The sequence below is a fragment of the Aspergillus multicolor genome (genome assembly GCF_047715735.1).
Source record: "Aspergillus multicolor strain CBS 133.54 unplaced genomic scaffold BDW74scaffold_38, whole genome shotgun sequence".
NCBI lineage: Eukaryota > Fungi > Ascomycota > Eurotiomycetes > Eurotiales > Aspergillaceae > Aspergillus > Aspergillus multicolor.
This window is the reverse complement of record NW_027395989.1, coordinates 296894-316926: the sequence shown is the minus strand read 5'-3', so window position 1 is coordinate 316926 and position 20033 is coordinate 296894. Positions and strand designations below refer to the sequence as shown.

Sequence of the window (20033 nt, the reverse complement as noted above, 5' to 3'; positions counted from 1 at the left end):
TAGTAAGATTATAGTAATAGTACTAGCTAGTAAGGCCTTGCTATCTTAATACTAGTACTTTATATGGCTTCTGCTTGCTTTAAAGATAAAGAACAGATTTATAAGCTAACTATTAGTGTAAATATACTTTACCACAGTGATATTTTTACCTTGCTTGCCCTCTGCAAGATTAAGGCAGTTTAATTTACTAAAGACCTTGTAAGCCCGCCCCTGGCCTGGTTAAAATTTATATTTATTAAAATTATATACAAGGCAGGCAGGAACACCGCGGAAAAGAACTTCTAGCTAATAATACCAGTGCTTTAAAAGCCCTGCATCTTTTACTTAAATATGCCTTAATTCTTTAATTTTTTACTTTACCGGCGCAAGGCCTAGGTGTGCTGGTACGCGCTTTTTAAATTAATATGGCTATATCTTGCTAACCTTCTTATCCGGAGACCCCGCTCGGGCAAGCGCCTGGTTTGCCCACGCCTTTATAATAAAAGTAGTGGGCGGGAGGTTCCAAGCTTATATTTTAAAATCTAGTTAACCAAGGCCATCTCCTAATACGGCTGTAGGGTATTTTTTTTTATTATAGTGGGAGTTATTAGTATTTTTACTTTTTTAATCTGGCTTTGCATAGTCGTGCTAGACACCGCGAATTCTCGCGCAATTTCCGCGATGTTTGGTTTTTCTTTGGATAGGGCGATAGCGACGGCTTTGCTTAATTGGGTTTTATAATCTTTATGAGGATTAGACATGTTATGCGGCTGTATGGGTTGAAAGACTTCAAAATTTTGAAAACTACGAAAAATGCGTGACTACGAAAAATGCGTGGCGCACCCATAAGACGAAGGCGGTGGGTGCGCTGGAAGGCACGGATAGCATTCGGATAGGGATAGAATAAGTGTGTATTCGCGAACCTTGAACGTTGAGCATGTCTGCTATGTGCGCGCGCTCTGTTTCGGTCAGGAGCCAATGATATCCTGTTTTGCTGCCTTTCTGCAATGGCTCTGATGGACTTCGAATGTCCATTGGGAGAGGATGGGTTGGGAGAACGGCTTGCATGGCTCAGGGGTGATTGCGGTTTCAATTAATGGTTGGTACGAAGAAGGCTGAAGTAGGGAAGTGACCCGGCAAATGACAAGCGAGCGGGCCGTCGAAGCTGTATTTATAGGCACAAGCAGGATGGGAAATGGATCCGGATAGTGATTTGGTTGGATGCCCCAGGGTCTACGAGAGCAGACATCGGCGTACAATTCCGCCCAAATACAAAGTCTATGACGGCATCTACCACGAAACGGGTCACAGTATACGAACTTGACCTTGAATTGTGATCACTGCGTAAGACTGTCGAGTCGTCATGCTTACCATGTGAACTGCAGGTGGATATACAACATCGAAAAATACCTGGGGTAGCGTTTCTTATTCTCAAGGTTCAAAATAATGATGGAAGTCCGACACCATGCATGTGCTCGACTTACATCACCTTTTGGAATATGTCAATACGCAATAGAAGGTTTCTCAATCCATTGCATTACCGTACAAGAAACAGTCCTCTCTAGCACATATATCTATATCATGCCTTCACAAACTCCCCCTCCGCCCTGCCAACCATCCCATCCTCCTCCCCAAGCACCCCATTCCCATTACTATTCCCATTCCTCCCATTCAGATTCCCCGGAATAACCTGCTCACTAACTAGATCTGCCCGAACCCTCTCCCCCTCATCAATTCGATCCGGCGGAATAAAGATGTCATAGTACCGCGGCAGCACGAACCCCAGCAGAATAACAAGCAGGATGATGTGCGCGAGAATGAAACCCGTAATCATAAGCGGGTCATACCGCAGTGTATGGAACTCGGGGTAGGCAAAGCTGAAGATTATCGCCAGCACCGGGGCGCAGACGTAGCGAAGCAATACAGGCCAGAAAGAGGGGATCTTCCAGTTCTTTTCGCCGCCGATTATGGCGTTCAGGTCGCGGCGGATTTGGTTGCCCTGAACAGGTTGTTAGTTCGAGTTCTTGACCGGTGCAAGGGGTAATAGAGGTAAAGGGGGACGTACGGAGTAGGCTGCAAGGTACCAGAATTTGGTCAGGAAGACATTTCGTCCCCAGAAGCTCGGGGCTGGGACAGTTGGTCTCTCAGCAATGAGTGCTGAAATGATCGAGAAAACGACGTAGACACCAAAGCCAGCACCCGCTCCAATACCAGGGTTCTCAGTTCCATGCGCCACCGAAACACCAATAACCTGCCCCCCAAAGTACGCAAAGTTATATGTCGCGAACGCAGGAAGACCCGTCTGCTCAACAACATCCCGCCAGCGGTAAACCGTACTCGCACTAACAACCTCACTCCACACCACAAAAATAAGACAGATATTGTTAATCCACCGATCAATGCCGTCAAGGAGATAAAACCCGAACTCCGTGCAGTACGGCAGACACATCAGGAACGAAACCAGCGTCAAAACCGTAACAATAACCGGCCTCGACACTTTCATCCCACTATCCACAATCAGGGTGGCCACCGCATCAAGCATCACAAACGCCGAGCTAAACCCGAGCACAACGAGCGTGAAGAACAGCAGGATCGCCCAGAAATTCGCGCCAGGCATGTGCAGGACTGCTTCGGGGAGCGTCAGGAATCCCACGGTGAACGCGCCTAGACGCACGCCGTTCTCCGGCCATCGACGGAGATACCCCACGACGCCGAAGACCGCGAAAGCCGCGAAGTTCTCGAAGAGCACGTTGCTCCCGCAGATGAGGAGGGCGTCCATGACGGCGTTGCTGTGTTTTGCGTTGTAGCTTGCGTAAGACGTAAAGTATCCGAAGCCGATTCCTGTGCTGAAGAAGACCTGCCCGACGGCTGTTTGCCAGACGGTCCCGGAGGCGAGTTGCCCGCCGCGCCAGGTTGCCCAGAGTAATCGGACGCCTTCGGAGGCGTTGTCTAGGGATAAGGAGCGGCCGACGAAGATGATTGTTGTTACGATGGGGAGGCCCATTGTCCAGTATACGACACGTCCTGTTAGTCCGACGCCCCGGAAAATCGACACCCAGATCAGGAACCAGATGAATGCGCTCCAGCCGACTGTTTCGCCCAACAGCGCGACGCCGGGGTACTCGGTGTACGCAACGACGTGTTTATTGTCGGAGCTTAGCTCCCCAACGATCGGATCAACGTTGTGAATGACATCGCCCATGTAGAACTCGTCGATGCGGTTTTCCCACGGCAGCGGGGAGCGGAAAGAATTGCGGAAATAGTTCATGATCCAGGCGAGGTTCACGGTGAAGTACTGCGTTACGATGAAAGAGACAAGTATTGGACCCATCCCCACGCCCTTGAGGCGTCGGTTGATGTTGTTGAAGGCGATCACTGTTCCGCCGCGGTAGGCCTGTCCGATGGAGATCTCTAGGATTAAGGCTGGGATTGCCACGAAGAATACAGCGAGGAAGTATGGGATGAACCACTGCAGGCCGTAGTTGTTATATACGACCGACGGGTACCGGATCAGGTTGCCTTGCCCTGCGCACCCGCCCATCGCGGCGAGGAGGAAAGCTGCGCGGGACGGCCACTGGTCGCGTCCATCTTCTGATTGTTTTGGTGGAGGGGCGAGCCAGGCGGCTGCTTTTTTGAGGTACTGGATCAGGGGCATGTCGCCGATACACAGTATCAGAGGTGTTGGATAGTTTGAAGCGCTGACATGCAAGGACAAGGAGATTTATTAAATTGAAATCAAGCGTCAGCACCAACGTCACGGTCACCCCAGATCGACTTGGCACAGAGAACACCCCGGTTAAATGTGATTATTGATAACGCCCACTACGACGCCAAGGGCCGGGGTTCCCTCGTGGAGGGCCGGTTGCATGATGTTGGCCTGTTATGATGGGGTATAGGACTGCCAAGGTGGGGGTGCTTGTTAGGGCTGGCTCGGCGGATCCAGAATCGGCGAGAGCGAGATTAGCAGGACGCGAAAACTCTGCGGGTGGGGTGTTGGTTGAGGTCGCGTACCTGTTACTGGGAACTTCGATGTTACTCATAATGCTGCATTGACTCGCAGTCTACTTCCCATCAATTACATCCCGTATTTATAGAATCATGACTGGTGGTACAGTGGCGGTGGCATCGGCCACCCCGGCGCCAAGACTCCGCCCAGGCGTGCCAAGCTGCCAAGGCGTCACGCAAGGGGAGCTTGAGAAGGCGTTATCAATTTCAGTATGTCCCTCAATTGGCTGAGAGTGTACGAAGTAGTCAGTGCGAGATCATGCAAGCAACGCGGACCACATGGGGTTGTCCCGCCTGATCGGGTCGATGCGCTGCAGTCAAGACATTCTAGCCTTCCGCGGTTTGCGCTGGAATGGCCTAGATTCACAGCAGCTGGCAGGCTACTGTACGACTGTTTGAATTGAGTCGTAGACAGCTCCGTAAGTCCGTAGCAGCCTCCTCGCTGGTAGCTGCTCGACTCTGATTTGCAATACCGTCTTGCAACAGACACCTTTCAGTATGGGGTATACTAACGACAGTAGCTTGGTGATCACGCCATCCACGCTCAGGTCTGGGCTTGGGATGCTTCTGGAAACTACAACGTTCGAGTGATTCAATGAGTCTTGGGAGGAGTCTCGTGTTCTGCATAGCAGGTCATCTCGATAACGTAATCCCTAGGTAGGTAAGGTATGCGCCAAGTCAAGTGATACCTAGAGTAGATATGCAGGTGCAAACAAATTAGCTCTGAGACTGGTGGGGGCCAAAGAGGGTCCTGCGGCTCCATACCTACCTGGCTCTCCTATATCCAGATCAAGGCGTTGTTCGAATGCAGGAATACACTGCGTCGAAAATCAGCATGCAGTCATGGGATGAATCATACTCGTTGCCATCTAGGCTTTCGGTCAATGCTAAAGAGAGGTACCATTCCGGATGGATCTACATACATTGATATATGACTGTCGTCTTATGGATAGTGCTCCCAGCTGAAAACGTAAAGGTGATGTGAGTTGGTGAATTACTTCTTCTTCCTGCCATACGTATTACGGCTGCCGTTTGGCGGTCCTTCTGCTCAGCAAATGCATCATACCAAGTACCGTACCATCCCAGCCACTACCATGGTAGCCTGATCTATCCACTGCGATTAGACAGGGGGGGGGGGGGGGGGGTATTCACACTCTAAGAGCCCATAATTCTGATTCAGGTTGAAGGCTTTATACAGTGACCCTGTGGATAACGATTCTTCATTTCTTTTTCGTTGCGATTATAACGGTATTCAGCCACAGTTATTATTCTTATCGCTAGTAGCTTCGACCTGTTCGATATAATTGACTAGATATTAGATGTATTTGAAGTGCAAATATTTGTGACCCTCTCGGTGTCTGTCGGGACTTTGGTCCAAAATGTTTGATATGTAGAAGATTCTCGATGGTTAATGTTGTATGCCTGGGATAGGCAGGCAAGTTGGATGAAAGAGCTACACCGGCCAAGCCAATCAGATACTACCTAAATAGAGGTACCTGGGCTATCCATTGTGGCATGACTCAGTCAGCTTCCGAAATAAAACCGCTTACGCTAGAGAGTTCTCACCTTTTCTTGTTTGGTCCCGTTTCTGTTTCTAAAGTTCCTGTCATGGACCCCTTCACACGATTACCCCCAGAGCTCATTGCCGAATTCATTCTCGATGTTGCAGACTTCTCCGCTGCACAAAACATCATCCTTGCATCCCCAAGAGTTCAGGCTGTGTTTCAGGCTCAGCCTACAATTATTCACCAGCTCGTATGGTTGGATTCAATGACGAGTCTGCCAGAGATACGGAAATTATGCCTCAATATCAGTCTAATTGAGACTTCCCTAGTCCAGTTTAATTCTTTTGACGACTATCAAGAATATTACAACAAAATGCAGGGAGTCGAGTATACAGAAGAACTATCAAGCTACATACTCCACCTCGGCGCCCGAACTCAGAGGTTAGCCTGTGCCTGTCTCGCTCTTATCCAGGAAAACCTCGTCTCGGCGCTCTCCAAGTGCGAAGATCCTGCAGATGCCATTCCAGCCTCCGACCGAGTTCGGGCGGCGCGCAAGCCCTTTTCCTTTATCGAGGAATACCGCGTCTACTCCTCCATCTGGCACCTGCAACACCATTCTGCCCTTCGAAAAGCAGCAACGGGCCATTGGCAGTGGGATGAACCCTCACTCGCGAAGCTTGAAAAATATGATACATGGGACACCTTCAGCCGCAAGTCCGCAACCGAGACGATCTGGACAGTCGCCGCCCTCCTTTCAGACCTAGGCCTCACACCCACATACGGCCACTACCGCTTCCAGCACGAACAGGAACACCTCGCCCAAGACCCAGAGGGCCAAGAGTCTTCGCGCGGATCATGGACTTTCCCCCCGGAGACACCGCTACCGTTCTTCGCATCCTTCGAGCCACTTCAAGGTCTCCCGTCATTAAGAGCTATGCAGGTGTGGCCGTGGACGTGGACATGGCCGCCCCCGCCCCCACCACCCAAGACACCCGGTACAAAAACCTGGCATCTAACAGCCGAGCACCGCACCTCTCCCCCGCGCCAATGCTCGCTCTTCTTCTACGCAAGCGTTCCGATTGGTCGATACGAGCCGCCCGTGTCCCGCGCGCTCACGGACCTCCGGCCCTGGAGACGACTCGGCCTGCCGGTCTTTGACCTGTGGCGCATGCATTTGCTTGGCCTGTGGGAGTTTCGGGGCGCTCCCGGACGGGTTGTGCCTACGTCTGATGGGGGCTTCTTGGAGGTTCTCCCTTTGCACGGGGAGGCGCGGGCGCGCAGGGCGGAGGTGGATTATACGGCGAGGTTGTTGGCGCTTGTTGGGGTGAGCTGCGAGAGGTCTGGGGGGTAGACTGGGATGTTTTGGGCGGGGGTGTTTAGGGGATGGGAACCCGTGAGTGCTGGTTGCTGAATGCCACCGTAACTAGGGAGTATATATAGGTAGCGCAGGTATCCGTAACATTGTAAGGTGCATCGAAATATACGGCTCCCTTAATAGTCCCCATCAACCCACTCCTCCCACCCACTTCCCAAAACCGTATCCCTACTCACGGGCTTCTCAATCTCACTTTCCCAAACCCGTTGACTCGTATCCGCTCCGGCCCCGGTATTCCCAATCTCATAATACAGCGGTGTCGCACCCTCCGCCATAGTTGTCCACCCAGCAGGGTGGATAATGTCGCTGAGGACCGAGTTCTGGTAAATCACACGCGCAAGGACCCGCCACGGTCGGCCTAGGTACACTTTCCCCGTGAGATCGGTGCCGAGCTCGGGCTTCTCGTAGATGCTGCAGTTGTCGAAGGCATACCAGGACGGGTCGGACTCGGTCTCGCGAGACATGGCAGTTATGTAGCCGGCACCGTTGGAGGCGATGTCGCAGGTCGAGAGCCAGGTGCTCGCTGCGCCGAAAATGTAGTCTGTTGCGCCTGTCAAGGATCGTTAGAAGGGATTTTGGTGTCTTAAGGTTGACTTGGGTGCTTAGGTACCTTCGACATAGCTATGCGAATAGTACTGAATTCCGTCCCGTGCGTACAGGGTATCCTGATACCCGATGAATTGACAGCCGTAGTAGCCCTGGTGGTCGCCGGTCGCAGCAAGTCTAGATGAGAAACTGACTGTGAGCGTCCATTGAATCTTATCTAGCACGCCCAAATGTTGCATGCGGACGCCCGAGGGAATAGGTGGACATACGCAACAGCTTGAGCACCCTTCCCGAACCCATTTACAATGTTGACGTTGTATATTGACAAGTCGTCCATCTGCGCATTCACCGTAGCGCTCGAAACCAGAGATCCCGATTCCGGCGAGGAAATCGTATGCGTGATGGTCACGGTGTTGTCCTCGTAGCTTGCGGTGTTTGTGGTTTCGCCGTAGACTGTGAGATTCCCATTGTACGCGAATGTCAATTGTTCCTCGTAAGTGCCAGCTTGGATGTATATGCAAGCGGGGGATGAGCCTGAACCCAGGGCTGTTATCGCATCCCCGATCGTCGAGTATGTTGCATTTCCTCCGACTGTTAGGCAGCCAGGTGGCGCGGAGGTTCTAGACGTACGCTTGGAGTGCGTATGGGGCCTAGCAAAGGCGACGCTCGCGAGCGTAAGCATACACAAATGGCGGAACATGAGCATTGTGGACGTTATTATCAAAAGGCTTAGCAGCAAACTACTAGAAATGGTCCTGGGTCTACAGAGTGGAGGTTGTACTTATACCCATGCCTTGCATCAGGCATGCTATAATTTTTCCGGTGTCAGGTCTGAGGGTCATCTATCTGGGACAGCAAGGCCCGGGCCGTACCTAGAGCCACTGGCCAGTTCTATACAAAGTGGACAACCGTCACGGACTTGCGAGGCGCTCCGTGACGAGTGTCGTCATTTTCCGGTGGCCAGTCTGGGGTTGGCAGGGGTATTGTAGTTCCCACCAATGAGGATTGCATACTTACTCCTTAGCTAGGGTAAACCTTGCTTACATCACTTGATTTTAGGCTGAATTTCACAGCGAAGGAGGGACGATTCAGTTCATGAAACTTGTCCTTCATTCACTTCTAATGGGTTAGAGGCTATAGTACCGAATCATAGGAAGAGTACAGAGGCCTCGTTACTTTTAGGACACTATGATACTTATCTTTCTTCTATAATAATTGCAGCCCAGTATCTCATTGTTCTGCCTAACCGCTGCCCTTTCACTAAGCCTTTTATTTGCCAGGGCATTAGCCTCTCTAATAACTATGGCCAACTATGTGAAACAGATGGCTGGCTTGCTCAACCAGTGCCTTCTTAGCCCACTAATCTCAATCCCTTCAATGTTCCCATTAACTACAGCCCTATTATTAGGCAAATCGAATAGCAAGGCTACAGACGGAGGTACCGGACATGCGGCCTTTAGTGATTCCCTTCGATCAAACCCAAACCGTGGGTTACACCTACCGCAATTGCCACATTCACATGGAGATCCCCTGAAAAAGTGGGAATTTTTTCATGGTATGACGTACAAGCAATCTTGGAACCTTGCTCTCGGAGATCTGGAAGGGTTTACTGGTAACGCCCATATCCATCGATTGATCGCCCGCGTCGGGCCGCATTCGAGACAAGAGGATACACCCGTGTCTAGTCGCCTATGAATAATCGAATATAGGAGTCTGCGCAACATCACGATGGATATCTTCCTCGTTACGGTTTCATTCCAAATCCCACCACTTTAGACACAGTTAGACCAGGAAACAAACTTAGTCATGACCCCTAGCATACCCATGCGTGCTGGGATGTCTAGCTCAGGCGCAGGAGCGCTACCAAGCCTTATATGTCCCTTGCAAGGCGTGTAAATACTATACTTGTTGTCTACGAGTCGACTTGGTTAGTGTGGTAGATAGCAGCGGCCATGCGCTCCTTGGTCTACATATATCAGACCGCATAAGACGGTACCAATTTGGGGCGTTGAGGAATTTGACGCTCTTCCCCGTCTACTATGTCTAGGGTTTGATCTTCAGCATAGTCCTTAGCATCAGTGTTAGTATTGCCTTCCTTCACTGTTCCTTAGGTGACACCATCCACATCAGTTCCAAATGATACGTAGACTTGACTGGTTTTCCTGGCTTACTATTTGCAAGTAATAAATCCGAAATGGGGGACAGAAAGAGGAACCCTAAGTGCTTGCCAACCAACCCTAGTTCGTCCTGTCCACCGCTTCGCACCTTCAATGAATATTCTATCAGATCTTGGGGGCTGAGCAATACTCCGTGGCCATCCCATCGCAAGCAAGCCACCTTGGAAGTTTCTGAAAAGAATCATACCAATGGAATATCTGTCTTTACCGTTCCTCCAGATGCGACACTCAGCGCAATGACGGTCGCGAATCACCTAGCACATCACCACCACAACCAGACCAAGCCCAGACAACCATTCCGCTCGCCCGACCTCGGTCGCATCTGGAGCTCTGGGGGATCTCCGGCTCATCCCGATACTCGGACGGGCTGGGGTGAGATCCTTGATGCCGTGGCTGCTCGAATCGCCCCGGCCCCTTGGCGGATGGCTTAGGGCTTGGCGTTGGCTCAGAGATCCAGGCGTCCGACATTTCTTTGATGGATTTTAGACTATTGATTTCTTTGTTTATAGCTGATCAAGCCACCGAAGCACCGAGTTCCCTGGATTGTTTCTTCCACTGGAATTCCGGTTGAGTTGCGGGGTCGCTCAGGGGGCGGTGCCTTAGCCGCAGACACGGCACCATGGCTAGATGGTGTGTGATACGGGATCCTTCGTCGTTTTCCGAGCTTTGAGTCATGCGCATTGGCCAGATCTTAGCCACGGCGTGCTTGGCTTGCAGCCACTGTTGTCACTGGCTCTACCAAAACGCACTTTGACGTACGCCGGGGAAAACACTGGCCGCCACGGGGGTTGGCGCATCTCTCGCGTCCAACTAGCCATGGGAGTAACAGGACAGCCCTGAGCTTAGGATATGGACAATGTGTGGACGATCTTTCGAGTGCCAACTTACAGTCCGTCTTACTTGAGATTCAAAGCACAAAGCATGTCAGATTGCGCCCGACAGATTGTGTAACGCACCAAGTCAAGAGGCGCAATAAGCCTTCGAAGGACTCTTCCCCCGGCTGGTCTGGATAAATGCAACGCCATATCTGTTAGGTCGTTCCTTCCGTGGGCCGCCAAGTGAGCCTCTCAACCTCTCAGCCTCGTGTGTCTCTCAAGCGTTCCCTCTGTATGGACTCAGATGCATAGACAGCCAAGCGAACGTGGTCCCCATCCCCGCTAGATAACCCCGGTCTCTTGGCCCCCCAGGTTGTGTCCAGTGCTCTCTCTCGGGTTACTGCTTTTGGCCTTCCGAGAGCTCTAACCCTGAGCTATATATGCGCCTGCTCGTCATTTTTTCTGATCTTCCCCTCGAGCTCCATCTCAACGTCGATCGCCGTTTGAACGTCAGACGTCGCCATGTTTGGGAAGAAGTACTTTGGCTTTCGGGGTCGATCCCTTAACCTGGCGATCAGTTCGCTGGGTAGTCTGGATTTCTTGTCAGTTCGCCCCGACCTCCCATTAAAGAAGGCGCGACTAACCGCATCAGGCTTTTCGGTTACGATCAAGGCGTGACAGGAGGTCTTCTCGAGCTGCCTTCCTTCTACAAGTACTTCCCTGAGATCACTCAAGACCTATGCCCAGAAGACGAGAACTTTGCAGCATGTCAGTCGCAGCGCAGTACCAACCAGGGCATTGCGGTCGCCTCGTACAACCTCGGCTGTTTCCTCGGCGCGATCTTGACGGTCTTCATCGGTAATGCAATCGGTCGGCGCAGGACTATTTTCTGCGGCTGTGTGACTATGACTACTGGCGCTATCCTGCAATGCACCGCTTACAGCCTCCCTCACTGGATCGTCGGACGTATCGTAACTGGGATTGGTAACGGCATGAACACCAGTACTGTTCCTACGTGGCAATCTGAATCCTCGAAAGCGCACGATCGTGGAAAACTGGTTATGATCGAGGGTATGCTGATCACTGGCGGAATCTGTCTGAGCTACTGGATCAACTATGGTATGCCTCCCCCTCCTGCTGCGTAGACCCTGTCTAACATCGTTGTGTAGGCTTCGCTTTCCTCCCGAACCATGAAGTCTCATGGCGCTTCCCAATTGCCTTCCAAATCGTCTTCGCCGTGATTATCTTTGTCTCGATCATGAACCTCCCCGAATCTCCTCGTTGGCTAGTGATGAGAGGCCGCGACGACGAGGCAGTCGAGATCCTATCACTGTTGAACGAGAAACCCGTCAACGACCCTTACATCCAGAATGAACTGCAGTCCATCAAGGAGACGGTTATGGAGATGAACAAGGGCTCTTTCCGCAGTCTGTTCAAAATGAGCGAGTACCGTGAATTCCACCGTGTCGCCCTCGCCTACGTCAACCAGATGTTCCAGCAGATTTCGGGCATTAACCTCATTACTTACTATGTACGGACTGCCTTATTTTCACGATGGCACAAGTATTGATTCTGGCAGGCTCCGAACATCTACACAGACATCGGTCTCGGCGGCGGCAACACCGCAAAGCTCATGGCCGCCGCCAACGGCACCGAGTACCTCCTCGCAGCGTTCATCCCGATCTTCATCATTGAAAAGGTTGGCCGTCGCCCGCTCATGCTGTTCGGTGTACGTCTCCCCACCCGGTCTCTCCACTACCTAGATAAACTAATAACCCCAGGCCGCCGGCATGTCCATCTCCATGGCGATCCTCGCAGGAACACACTATCACCGCGAAGCCTACGACAGCACCCAATCCGGTATTGCGCAGGCCGTCTTTCTCTTCGTGTTCAACACCTTCTTTGCCATCGGTTGGCTAGGTATGACATGGTTATACCCCGCTGAGATCGTCCCGCTTCGGATCCGTGCGCCTACGAACGCTTTGTCGACGTCCGCGAATTGGATCTTTAATTTCATGGTTGTTATGATTACGCCGGTTGCGTTTACGAATATCAAGCATCATACTTATACCATCTTTGCTGTTATGTGAGTTCACATCCCAGATCAGTAATACACTAAACAAGGGATGATGCTAACGGTGCTCCCAGAAACGCCTTCATGTTCCCCGTCGTGTACTTCTGCTTCCCCGAGACGCGCTACCGCTCGCTCGAGGAAATGGATCTGATCTTCAAGAAGTCAGATGGTATCTGGAGCGCTGTGCAGCACTCTATCAAGGAGCCATACCGCTACGATAAGCACGGCCAGCTTAAGCCTGAGTACCTGGAAGAGGCGATCAGGCGGGAAAGCGCTCATCGTCCTTATGTCCATGAGGGCAAGTTCGAAAGTGATGACAGTACCAATGAGAGTAATGAGCCAAAGGGGACGGAGGTTAGGTTGGAGTAGACATTCGAACGGGTCGAGTTTTAAGAAGATTGGAAGGGGTGGAATGGAATGGATGGAATGAGGTGGTGATGTTTATACCCATCGTGCCTGGCATGGTCCGCACGGTACTGCTTTGTTTTGCCTTGGTTGACTTGATGGATCTGATGAGATAGATGAGGTGGCCTACTAGGGAGTGATGATCATGTTAGAGCTCTAGACGGATTACCAATCTGAGCTTCCCTGCCTTCTGAGATTTACCCCCCTTGGACATTAATGTAATTCGACCTTGAGGCATCACAGCCCCTTGCATATCATCCCGATTAATCCCGCCTTACCGCCAATGATGAGAATATTCCCCGAGCCACGTGGCCTGGGACCTGATTTCTGTCATTCTCGTGTCAATCACTGGTCTGAGGCTCCGGGATAGGGATCGGGATACTCACCTTACGCAATATACAATGTCCTCCATATAATCCGGTCTGATCACAAGCAAGACGGCTTTCGCCCCGGACAGGATTTATTCTCTGACGTGAGACAAGACCCTAACTCACCCCAAACTTCCTCCAGCGAAGGATTTCGGCGCAGTGTGCCCCGAGCTAGGCCCCTGAGCTTTGACCCCTGCCCCTGCAAGGTGCTACGCGACTACGCCGGAGTAGATTAGACAACCACTTTGTTTGATTAGCCCATGAGGGTCGTATATTAAAGGCGTAAGTAAGCATATCACACGATGTAGGAGGCTGGACTAAGCACTTTGGGGGCCGATGTGGCTTTCCCAGGTAGCTGACCAGGGCTGCGGGTTCTGTGCTCGCCATATTACAGTCGCAGGGATCCGATGTCGCCAGCCCAAGGAGTAGAGGGCGTGATCAAGGTTCAGCCTAAGATCGAGAACAATTGATGGAGTTTTGTGAGTCAGACACGCCGGAGAAGTCCGGGGCCCCATGGCACCATTCGCACTCCACCCATTGTGGCCCAGCGCTTCGGTACCGAGCTCTCCATCATCCATCTATCGCAAAATCCCAGGACTGTGTCTCGGATCCCTAAGGGATATTCCACAAGTCCTTCCAGAACTAGAATCAATTCCCATGTCCTTAATGAAGACCTACCTAGTTCACGGCCCGCGATTATATCTCGCCTTGTGAGTGGCCGTTGAACTTTGCATTGGCAGGTCAACAGCGCCCCTCGCAGGCCTACGCGTCTTTTCTCCCTCCTTATTGGATTCCGTTGACGATGTCTCTTGGCAGGATTGCACCCCATGTCTCATCGCTTGATGGCGGCTTCGGCTTTACCTTAAGCAGTATACCCGGCTGCAGGACCCTTGTCGCCAAGCCAGTCGGGCAAGGTAGGGCTTGGCGGGTTGGGGGGTGCGGAGGGGTGGGATCTCAAACATGGATAGATTGTTTTTATCTATCGAATAATATGTAGAGCCACAGTTGGGAGTGCTGCGAGTTGTACCAGAGCTGAGCCAGGTGGAGCTTTTGCGCCCTTTTTGGTTATGTATACAGTTCTCAATGGATGAGGTATCTAGGTATGCCATTGCGGTTAGGGTTGACCTTTCACGGTCTTCCATGGTAGATGACGTCAAGACCCACGTTGACCGCGCTGCGCCAGGAAAGCCGTCCAGTATCTATCATTCCGTGCCTGAAGGAGGCGTTCGCGCATATATTCATGACCCGACCTCGCCGCAATCTGGTAGGGAAACTGTCCGTCCGCATCCGGATGGCCAGGGTCGAACCTGCCTCGACGAGTGTATCAACGACATGATCATGCCCCGCAGCGGTGGCGTAGAATAGCACGGTCCAGCCGTATGCGTCTTTGAAGCTAAGTATCTGATCGCCCTTCACCGAGAGGACAAGCTTTATGAATTTGTAAGAGTTAATATTCACGGCCCGGTCGATGTGGAGGCGGACACTCATCCTGTTTATTGCGGCTACGAGCAATTCCCGGTGGTGGAGGACGAGGATCTCAACGCATTCGGCAGCTGAGCTACCCCATGATCCGGCGGAGAATGTCAACTTGGGGTGAGGCCGCATTGCTTCAACGGCGGCGCGGCACGACGCATGGTAGAGGATTGACTCGACGAACGCGGTGGCATCTTTCGCTTGAGTGAGAAACCCGTCGATGACTTCCGTGGCGGCCCAAACAGACGCAACATCCGAGTATTGCTCTGCGTAGGGTACATCAACAAGGTGTCCACGAACCATTTTCTCAGGGTGTGCTGTTGGCAGTTTATTTGTTTCGCGCGAGGCTTCTGCGGCGGCTACTGCAGGTGGGTAATAACCCACCTCTACGGGCCCTGGCTCTGCCCGCCACGAGGGTCTTAGTCTGTTCCCTTGAAGCAGCAGAATTGGGAGCACAAGTTCAAGCTGGTGTGCGCCTAGGAGAAATGCCGCTCTCTCTGGAGTGACGGCCGGGAGGTCTTGCTCTCGATCGAGGAGCAGGTGCAGGATGCGCTCACCCTGGGGGAAGTTCATGAGAATGCCGTCAACTGCGGCGTGGGTGATCGGGATATGGCCTAGAGCCTTGCGCAGCATCAGCTCAAACAGCTCTCTCCCATAAGTCGTGTTACGAGCAGCGGTCTCGACGGCAAAAGCAGTTACTTGGGACTCGTTCCTTCTTCTGTCAAGTAAGATCCGCAGTAAATCTATTCCTTGTTTTTCGTTCCCAACGGCAGCGCAGAGAACGGGCTCTGTTATCTTTACTCGGTCGTTATATTTGTCGAAAAGAAACAACATAACTACTTTGCCATTGTCTGAGGCCGCCACGGCTTTTAATACGTCGTCGTGGATTGTCTCTTGAGCCGGTGACCTGTCAAGCAGGGAGGTCATTATCGAAGTCTGGCCACTCCTTACAGCCTCCATCAAAGGGGTTACTTTCAATTCGGTCATGAAGTTTTGATCAATGAACTCGCTTGAATCCACTGCTGGATAGTCACCTCCCTTCTGTAGCAACTTTGTCTTCAGGACTAGGTAGTCCGTATTCTCAACCGACTCCCTCCGCTAAGGTGGTTTGTGGCGCATCTATCCTACCTAGGTAGGCAGGAGATGCAGGTTCTCGGTGGAGTATGCTCTGTACAGCCTGTTTCACTTGCCTAATGGTTAATATGAGAGCTTATTGAACTTATCCATATCAATATGCCCCAGTGTTGTACCGTTGTACCCGTCAAGTGTCCTATCATGAATATAAGGCCATGCCGGTATCCTGGCCTTGGCGCCTCAGGCCTCCACGCGGCTGAATTGTGGCTAAGACTCGCTAAGCCTTCACTTGTCTCCAACCGCCCCAGACACGTCGTCAGCTCAATTTCTTCATCGATTTTCATCGAATCTTTCTTTCTATCCTCCAAGCTTCATCACTCCCAAACTCTGTGATGGAATACCAAGGCAATACTAAGCGATGACACCGAAAGCCCCCGCGAGCGCGCGTCGCTCCGTCGGGTTCGGCCCGCTCAAGTCACGGCGGGGGTGCAGAACCTGCAAGTAGGTGGGACCAGATCCTGCAGAAACTAAAGACTGACAGGGTGCAGGGCTCGTAAAGTCAAGTGTGGCGAGGAGAAACCTTTCTGCCTCCGGTGCAGCAAATCAGGACGCCACTGCAAGTACACAGACACAGCCTACGGGACCTTCTCGTCAGCGTCCGCTGCAACCACTAGAACAACTATCATAACTACATTTGCACTATCTCCAACACCGAACAGAGCATGGCGCGAACGTCGCGCATTTGCGTACTACTCACAGCATGCGGCGCCCATCCTCGGTGGACTTGACGCGGAGTTCTGGGGTACTATTGTGCCGCGAATATGCCATAGCGAACCAGCCATTTGGGATGCTATCATCTCGATCAGTTCACTGTTTGAAAACTACACGCCCTCGAAATCCGTTACGATGCATCAAGATGCGCTGGGCTGGTACTCGCGCTCCGTTTCGGCTGTCCGTCATCAGATCGAGCGCGGCGCCACGGACGTCTTCGTCGGCTTGATCAGTTGCGTGCTCTTCATCTGCATCGAGGCACTGCAGGGGAGCGCACAGGAGGCTATACGGTTATATCATCAGGGGACACAGCTTGCTCTGGCGTTGCGGGATCAAATAGTAAGCGGAGCCGTACCTGCATACAAGGGGTCACTGCTCGAAGACACGATTGTTCCAATCTTTGCGCGCCTAAGTGTCCTAGCCGATAACCAGTCCAAAGCCATAGCGGCTGTGTTGCTTCGTGAGATAGACCGACTCTTGACACCGGGGCTACGATTCACCTCGCTGAAGGCCGCTCGTGAGGCCATATTTGTCCTTACGGCTGAGACGCAGTTATTCCAAGCAGAGTGTGAAAAACACCATGACGCAACGAATGAGTTCTACGTTCCGGACAATATGATACCCCAGCAGCTCGCTATAATATCACGACTGCGGACCTGGCAGGAAGCCTTCACGGCCCTCACCAACTCGCTCCAAGGCCGGCAGGATCCCGTATCGCCCCAGGAAACAACCACGGTTGCTCTCCTATCTACTCATTACCAAATGCTCTACGTCATCATAAAAACGTGCATCACGCGCTTCAAAGTATCGACAGACGCGTGTCTTCAAAATTTCCAGAGCATCGTCGAGCAGTCTCGGGTCGCTCTAGACTCTCCATTTACCTCTAATGGAACGCCGCCCCCTTTTACATTCGACATTGGGGTAGGATTCCCGCTTTGGTTCGTTGTACTTCGTTGCGCGGATCCAGTCATCCGTCGCGAGGCGATTGAATTGCTAGGCAAAGCGCCACAGGTGCAGGGGTTCTATCCGACGACGTTCGGGGTTAGCTTTGCGGAGGCTGTTATTGACATCGAGGAGATGTTTGCGACGGATCTTGATGTCAGCGGCAACATGTCTCCGGCTGCTTGGACCCTGACTCCAGGATCGGAGTCCATATCGCTGAGTTCCTTGCCGAGTCCTCGCCTGGAGCTCGGCAGCCCGGGTAATCGCAGCATTACACCCATTCCCAGTGTACCCGGATTCCATACCACATCAGCAATCTTGAGTTCGGAGACGCGCACCGCGCTAACAACGAATATCAGTACGAATCCTGGCATGTTCCTATTTATCCCAGAAGAGGCCCGAGTCAAACCGTATGGTGTATTCGTCCCGCGAAATGGAATACCGCCGGGGACAAACGAGAACGATGTGAGGAAATGGAACGTTAGTCCAAATACGCCCTTCCTGCAGTTCTCGCGGAATCGGTTTGATCATGAAAGTGGGAGGTGGAGGGTTGTTGATGAGGTTATTCCTGTGAATATTGAACTATAATTGATACCATATACCTAGGTATTTGAGGCGTTCCTATCAACTACTCGATGAGATCGGAGAACGGGCTATGTAGTGGATTATTAGGGACGTGGAAACACACATTCAGCTTTAAGGTTAAGTTTCCAAGCGTAACCCTATTTGCAGTCGAAGTGCTTTTTGGCTTTCTTGGCTAACCTACCACCGACATCAATACTCTCCAACTCCTTCGCATAAGTTCCGATTCTAAAGATCTACCTCAATCTTTCTTCCTCATACAACACTCCCATGCCATTGATCCTTTTGCTCTCAAGTTGAAATATCGCCACCCACAATCTTCCTGTTCGCTTTGCTCCGCGGCGCCATGACAGACCGGTAAATTCTATCTCCGATCCTCATCGTACCCCATCGTACCATATATCTGTAGTAGCTAACACTCTACAATTTAGCGGCAGCACCTTCTATTCAAGCACCGATAGCCATAGCCATATGGAACCCGACGACATCCTCAAGACGGTCATGACGTCCACAGCAATCGAAGACATGCAGAATTCCAGGATTGACGAAGGCGAAGTCCCGGGCACACTTGGACGCAATGTACGCTGACGTCGAAGATAACGCCGACCCCTCTGAGCCAGTGGTTTATCTCTACGATCCGATCACGAAGAAATATATTGGCAAGGTTGTTGGTGAGGAGATGGGTACGGTAATGAGGGATATCACTGAATAGGTCAAGTGAAGTAAGGGTACGGCGAGGAAAGAGGATATGGATGAATGAATGTGATCTGCTGGCCTGCGAGATCACGTCGAACTGCCGTGTTTTGCGTCAAGTTCTGCTTAAGCTTCAGTGATCCTCTCTATGTAGGCTTACAATATGACTAGACTGCGGCCTGATTAATGCTGCATTTATCCATAATTAGCACCTACACCGGCCCGCTCAGACAGTGACATGACCAACATCCACCAGCCTAACCAGGCATTTCCATCCGTCATGACCCTGTTTCTCTTCATGAAAGTCATATATTACAAGGTATTCCGGGCAATTGTGGCGTGCAACGTGATTTCCAGAGATCGCGTCTGTGAGGACGTTAGGTATCACTTTCCCGTATTTCAGATGCGTCTCATACATCGCTTGGGGAAGAGCCTCATATGCACAATAGTAGGCAGTGTCTTCCAGCCTTCCATACCTCTACCCAATTCATCGCTTATCCATTATCCAGCTCAATTTGCCTCAATATAATATCTCCGTAGGCGATACGCATAGGCATTACGCACGAGCGACGTCAGCTCCACAAGCTGTACTCTATACTATTCCATTAGATCGCGTCATATAAGTACTCGGCTGCCATGCATTCCACTGAATACCTGGCAGCCCCTCTCAGTTATTCTTTGCACATCAGAGACGATAGCGCCAAATGAAGAGCAAGCCGTTCGCTATCTACATTGAAATCACATTCATCGAGAGCTCTTGACCCGCAAAACAAGATGGTTGATGGCCAATCTACCGAAGAAGACTGGGATCGTGCCTGGTGGGTATCGTACTTTTGTTGACGGGACATATCGCACCTTAACTACCTACATATACATAATCTTTCATTCTGTCTCCCAAGAAGTTGGCCCCGGAGATAGTTAGCCAATATTATATAACTATTGTTCTTCAGGGTCCAGCCAGCGGTTGTACACCTCGTCCCACACCATTACCGTCCATAGGAGCCAGATTGGACGCGCTCTGCACGCCCACAGTTTCAAGAATCGAGCTATTCGCAGCATGAAAAGCTCAGTCCTGCCGAGGGTGATGCAGCTGATGTGCTCGAGCGACTGGGGATGGAGGCTGAGACGGAGCAGGGCGAATATCTCTAGGATGAGAAGGGTACTGAGAAGGCTGAGAGCGGAGATCTCAGTTTCACGGGTTAGAGAAATCACGGTTAAACAGCTCTACTGTCAGGGAATTGCTACGTGC

The 20033-nt window shown here is 51.6% G+C and overlaps 7 protein-coding genes across 7 annotated transcripts; 3 read left to right on the top strand and 4 right to left on the bottom strand.

The window, feature by feature from the left end:
• Positions 1-1481: 1481 nt before the first annotated feature.
• Positions 1482-4103, bottom strand: BDW74DRAFT_188305 (sodium:neurotransmitter symporter family protein; the record flags this gene model as incomplete). The annotated part of the gene is made up of 3 exons (XM_073731690.1): positions 2045-4103; positions 1633-1978; positions 1482-1540 (listed from the first exon to the last, which is right to left on the bottom strand). Exons 1-3 carry the CDS (start codon positions 3632-3634, stop codon positions 1482-1484), a joined length of 1995 nt encoding a protein of 664 aa, XP_073579217.1. The 5' UTR covers positions 3635-4103.
• Positions 4104-5583: 1480 nt separating this feature from the next.
• On the top strand, positions 5584-6917 carry BDW74DRAFT_161984 (uncharacterized protein). The gene has a single exon (XM_073725872.1). The coding sequence runs from the start codon at positions 5593-5595 to the stop codon at positions 6838-6840; it is 1248 nt and encodes a 415-aa protein (XP_073579216.1). The 5' UTR covers positions 5584-5592; the 3' UTR covers positions 6841-6917.
• A 63-nt stretch (positions 6918-6980) lies between these two features.
• Positions 6981-8116, bottom strand: pmeA (putative pectin methylesterase; the record flags this gene model as incomplete). The annotated part of the gene is made up of 3 exons (XM_073731689.1): positions 6981-7414; positions 7475-7587; positions 7680-8116. 3 exons carry the CDS (start codon positions 8114-8116, stop codon positions 6981-6983), a joined length of 984 nt encoding a protein of 327 aa, XP_073579215.1.
• A 1585-nt stretch (positions 8117-9701) lies between these two features.
• Positions 9702-10123, bottom strand: BDW74DRAFT_161983 (uncharacterized protein). Its single transcript, XM_073725871.1, has one exon. It carries the CDS (start codon positions 10053-10055, stop codon positions 9816-9818), a length of 240 nt encoding a protein of 79 aa, XP_073579214.1. The 5' UTR covers positions 10056-10123; the 3' UTR covers positions 9702-9815.
• A 764-nt stretch (positions 10124-10887) lies between these two features.
• Positions 10888-13153, top strand: BDW74DRAFT_161982 (sugar porter family MFS transporter). Its single transcript, XM_073725870.1, has 6 exons — positions 10888-11004; positions 11055-11521; positions 11572-11933; positions 11982-12131; positions 12184-12488; positions 12551-13153. The coding sequence occupies exons 1-6, from the start codon at positions 10925-10927 to the stop codon at positions 12843-12845; spliced, it is 1659 nt and encodes a 552-aa protein (XP_073579213.1). The 5' UTR covers positions 10888-10924; the 3' UTR covers positions 12846-13153.
• Positions 13154-14377: 1224 nt separating this feature from the next.
• Positions 14378-15649, bottom strand: BDW74DRAFT_182817 (uncharacterized protein; the record flags this gene model as incomplete). Its single annotated transcript, XM_073730358.1, has 1 exon — positions 14378-15649. The coding sequence occupies one exon, from the start codon at positions 15647-15649 to the stop codon at positions 14378-14380; it is 1272 nt and encodes a 423-aa protein (XP_073579212.1).
• A 501-nt stretch (positions 15650-16150) lies between these two features.
• On the top strand, positions 16151-18267 carry BDW74DRAFT_95728 (Zn(II)2Cys6 transcription factor domain-containing protein). Its single transcript, XM_073734162.1, has 2 exons — positions 16151-16297; positions 16345-18267. Exons 1-2 carry the CDS (start codon positions 16215-16217, stop codon positions 18095-18097), a joined length of 1836 nt encoding a protein of 611 aa, XP_073579211.1. The 5' UTR covers positions 16151-16214; the 3' UTR covers positions 18098-18267.
• Positions 18268-20033: the final 1766 nt, after the last annotated feature.

Excerpts from the sequence above, each read along its gene's own strand:
- BDW74DRAFT_161984 (XM_073725872.1), top strand. The coding sequence starts at position 5,593 with ATGGACCCCTTCACACGATTACCCCCAGAGCTCATTGCCGAATTCATT.
- BDW74DRAFT_161983 (XM_073725871.1), bottom strand. The coding sequence starts at position 10,055 with ATGTCGGACGCCTGGATCTCTGAGCCAACGCCAAGCCCTAAGCCATCC.
- BDW74DRAFT_161982 (XM_073725870.1), top strand. The coding sequence starts at position 10,925 with ATGTTTGGGAAGAAGTACTTTGGCTTTCGGGGTCGATCCCTTAACCTG. Across the intron at positions 11,934-11,981 it reads TTAACCTCATTACTTACTAT|GCTCCGAACATCTACACAGA; the intron begins GTACGGACTGCC and ends TGATTCTGGCAG. Across the intron at positions 12,132-12,183 it reads GCCCGCTCATGCTGTTCGGT|GCCGCCGGCATGTCCATCTC; the intron begins GTACGTCTCCCC and ends TAATAACCCCAG.
- BDW74DRAFT_95728 (XM_073734162.1), top strand. The coding sequence starts at position 16,215 with ATGACACCGAAAGCCCCCGCGAGCGCGCGTCGCTCCGTCGGGTTCGGC. Across the intron at positions 16,298-16,344 it reads CGGGGGTGCAGAACCTGCAA|GGCTCGTAAAGTCAAGTGTG; the intron begins GTAGGTGGGACC and ends GACAGGGTGCAG.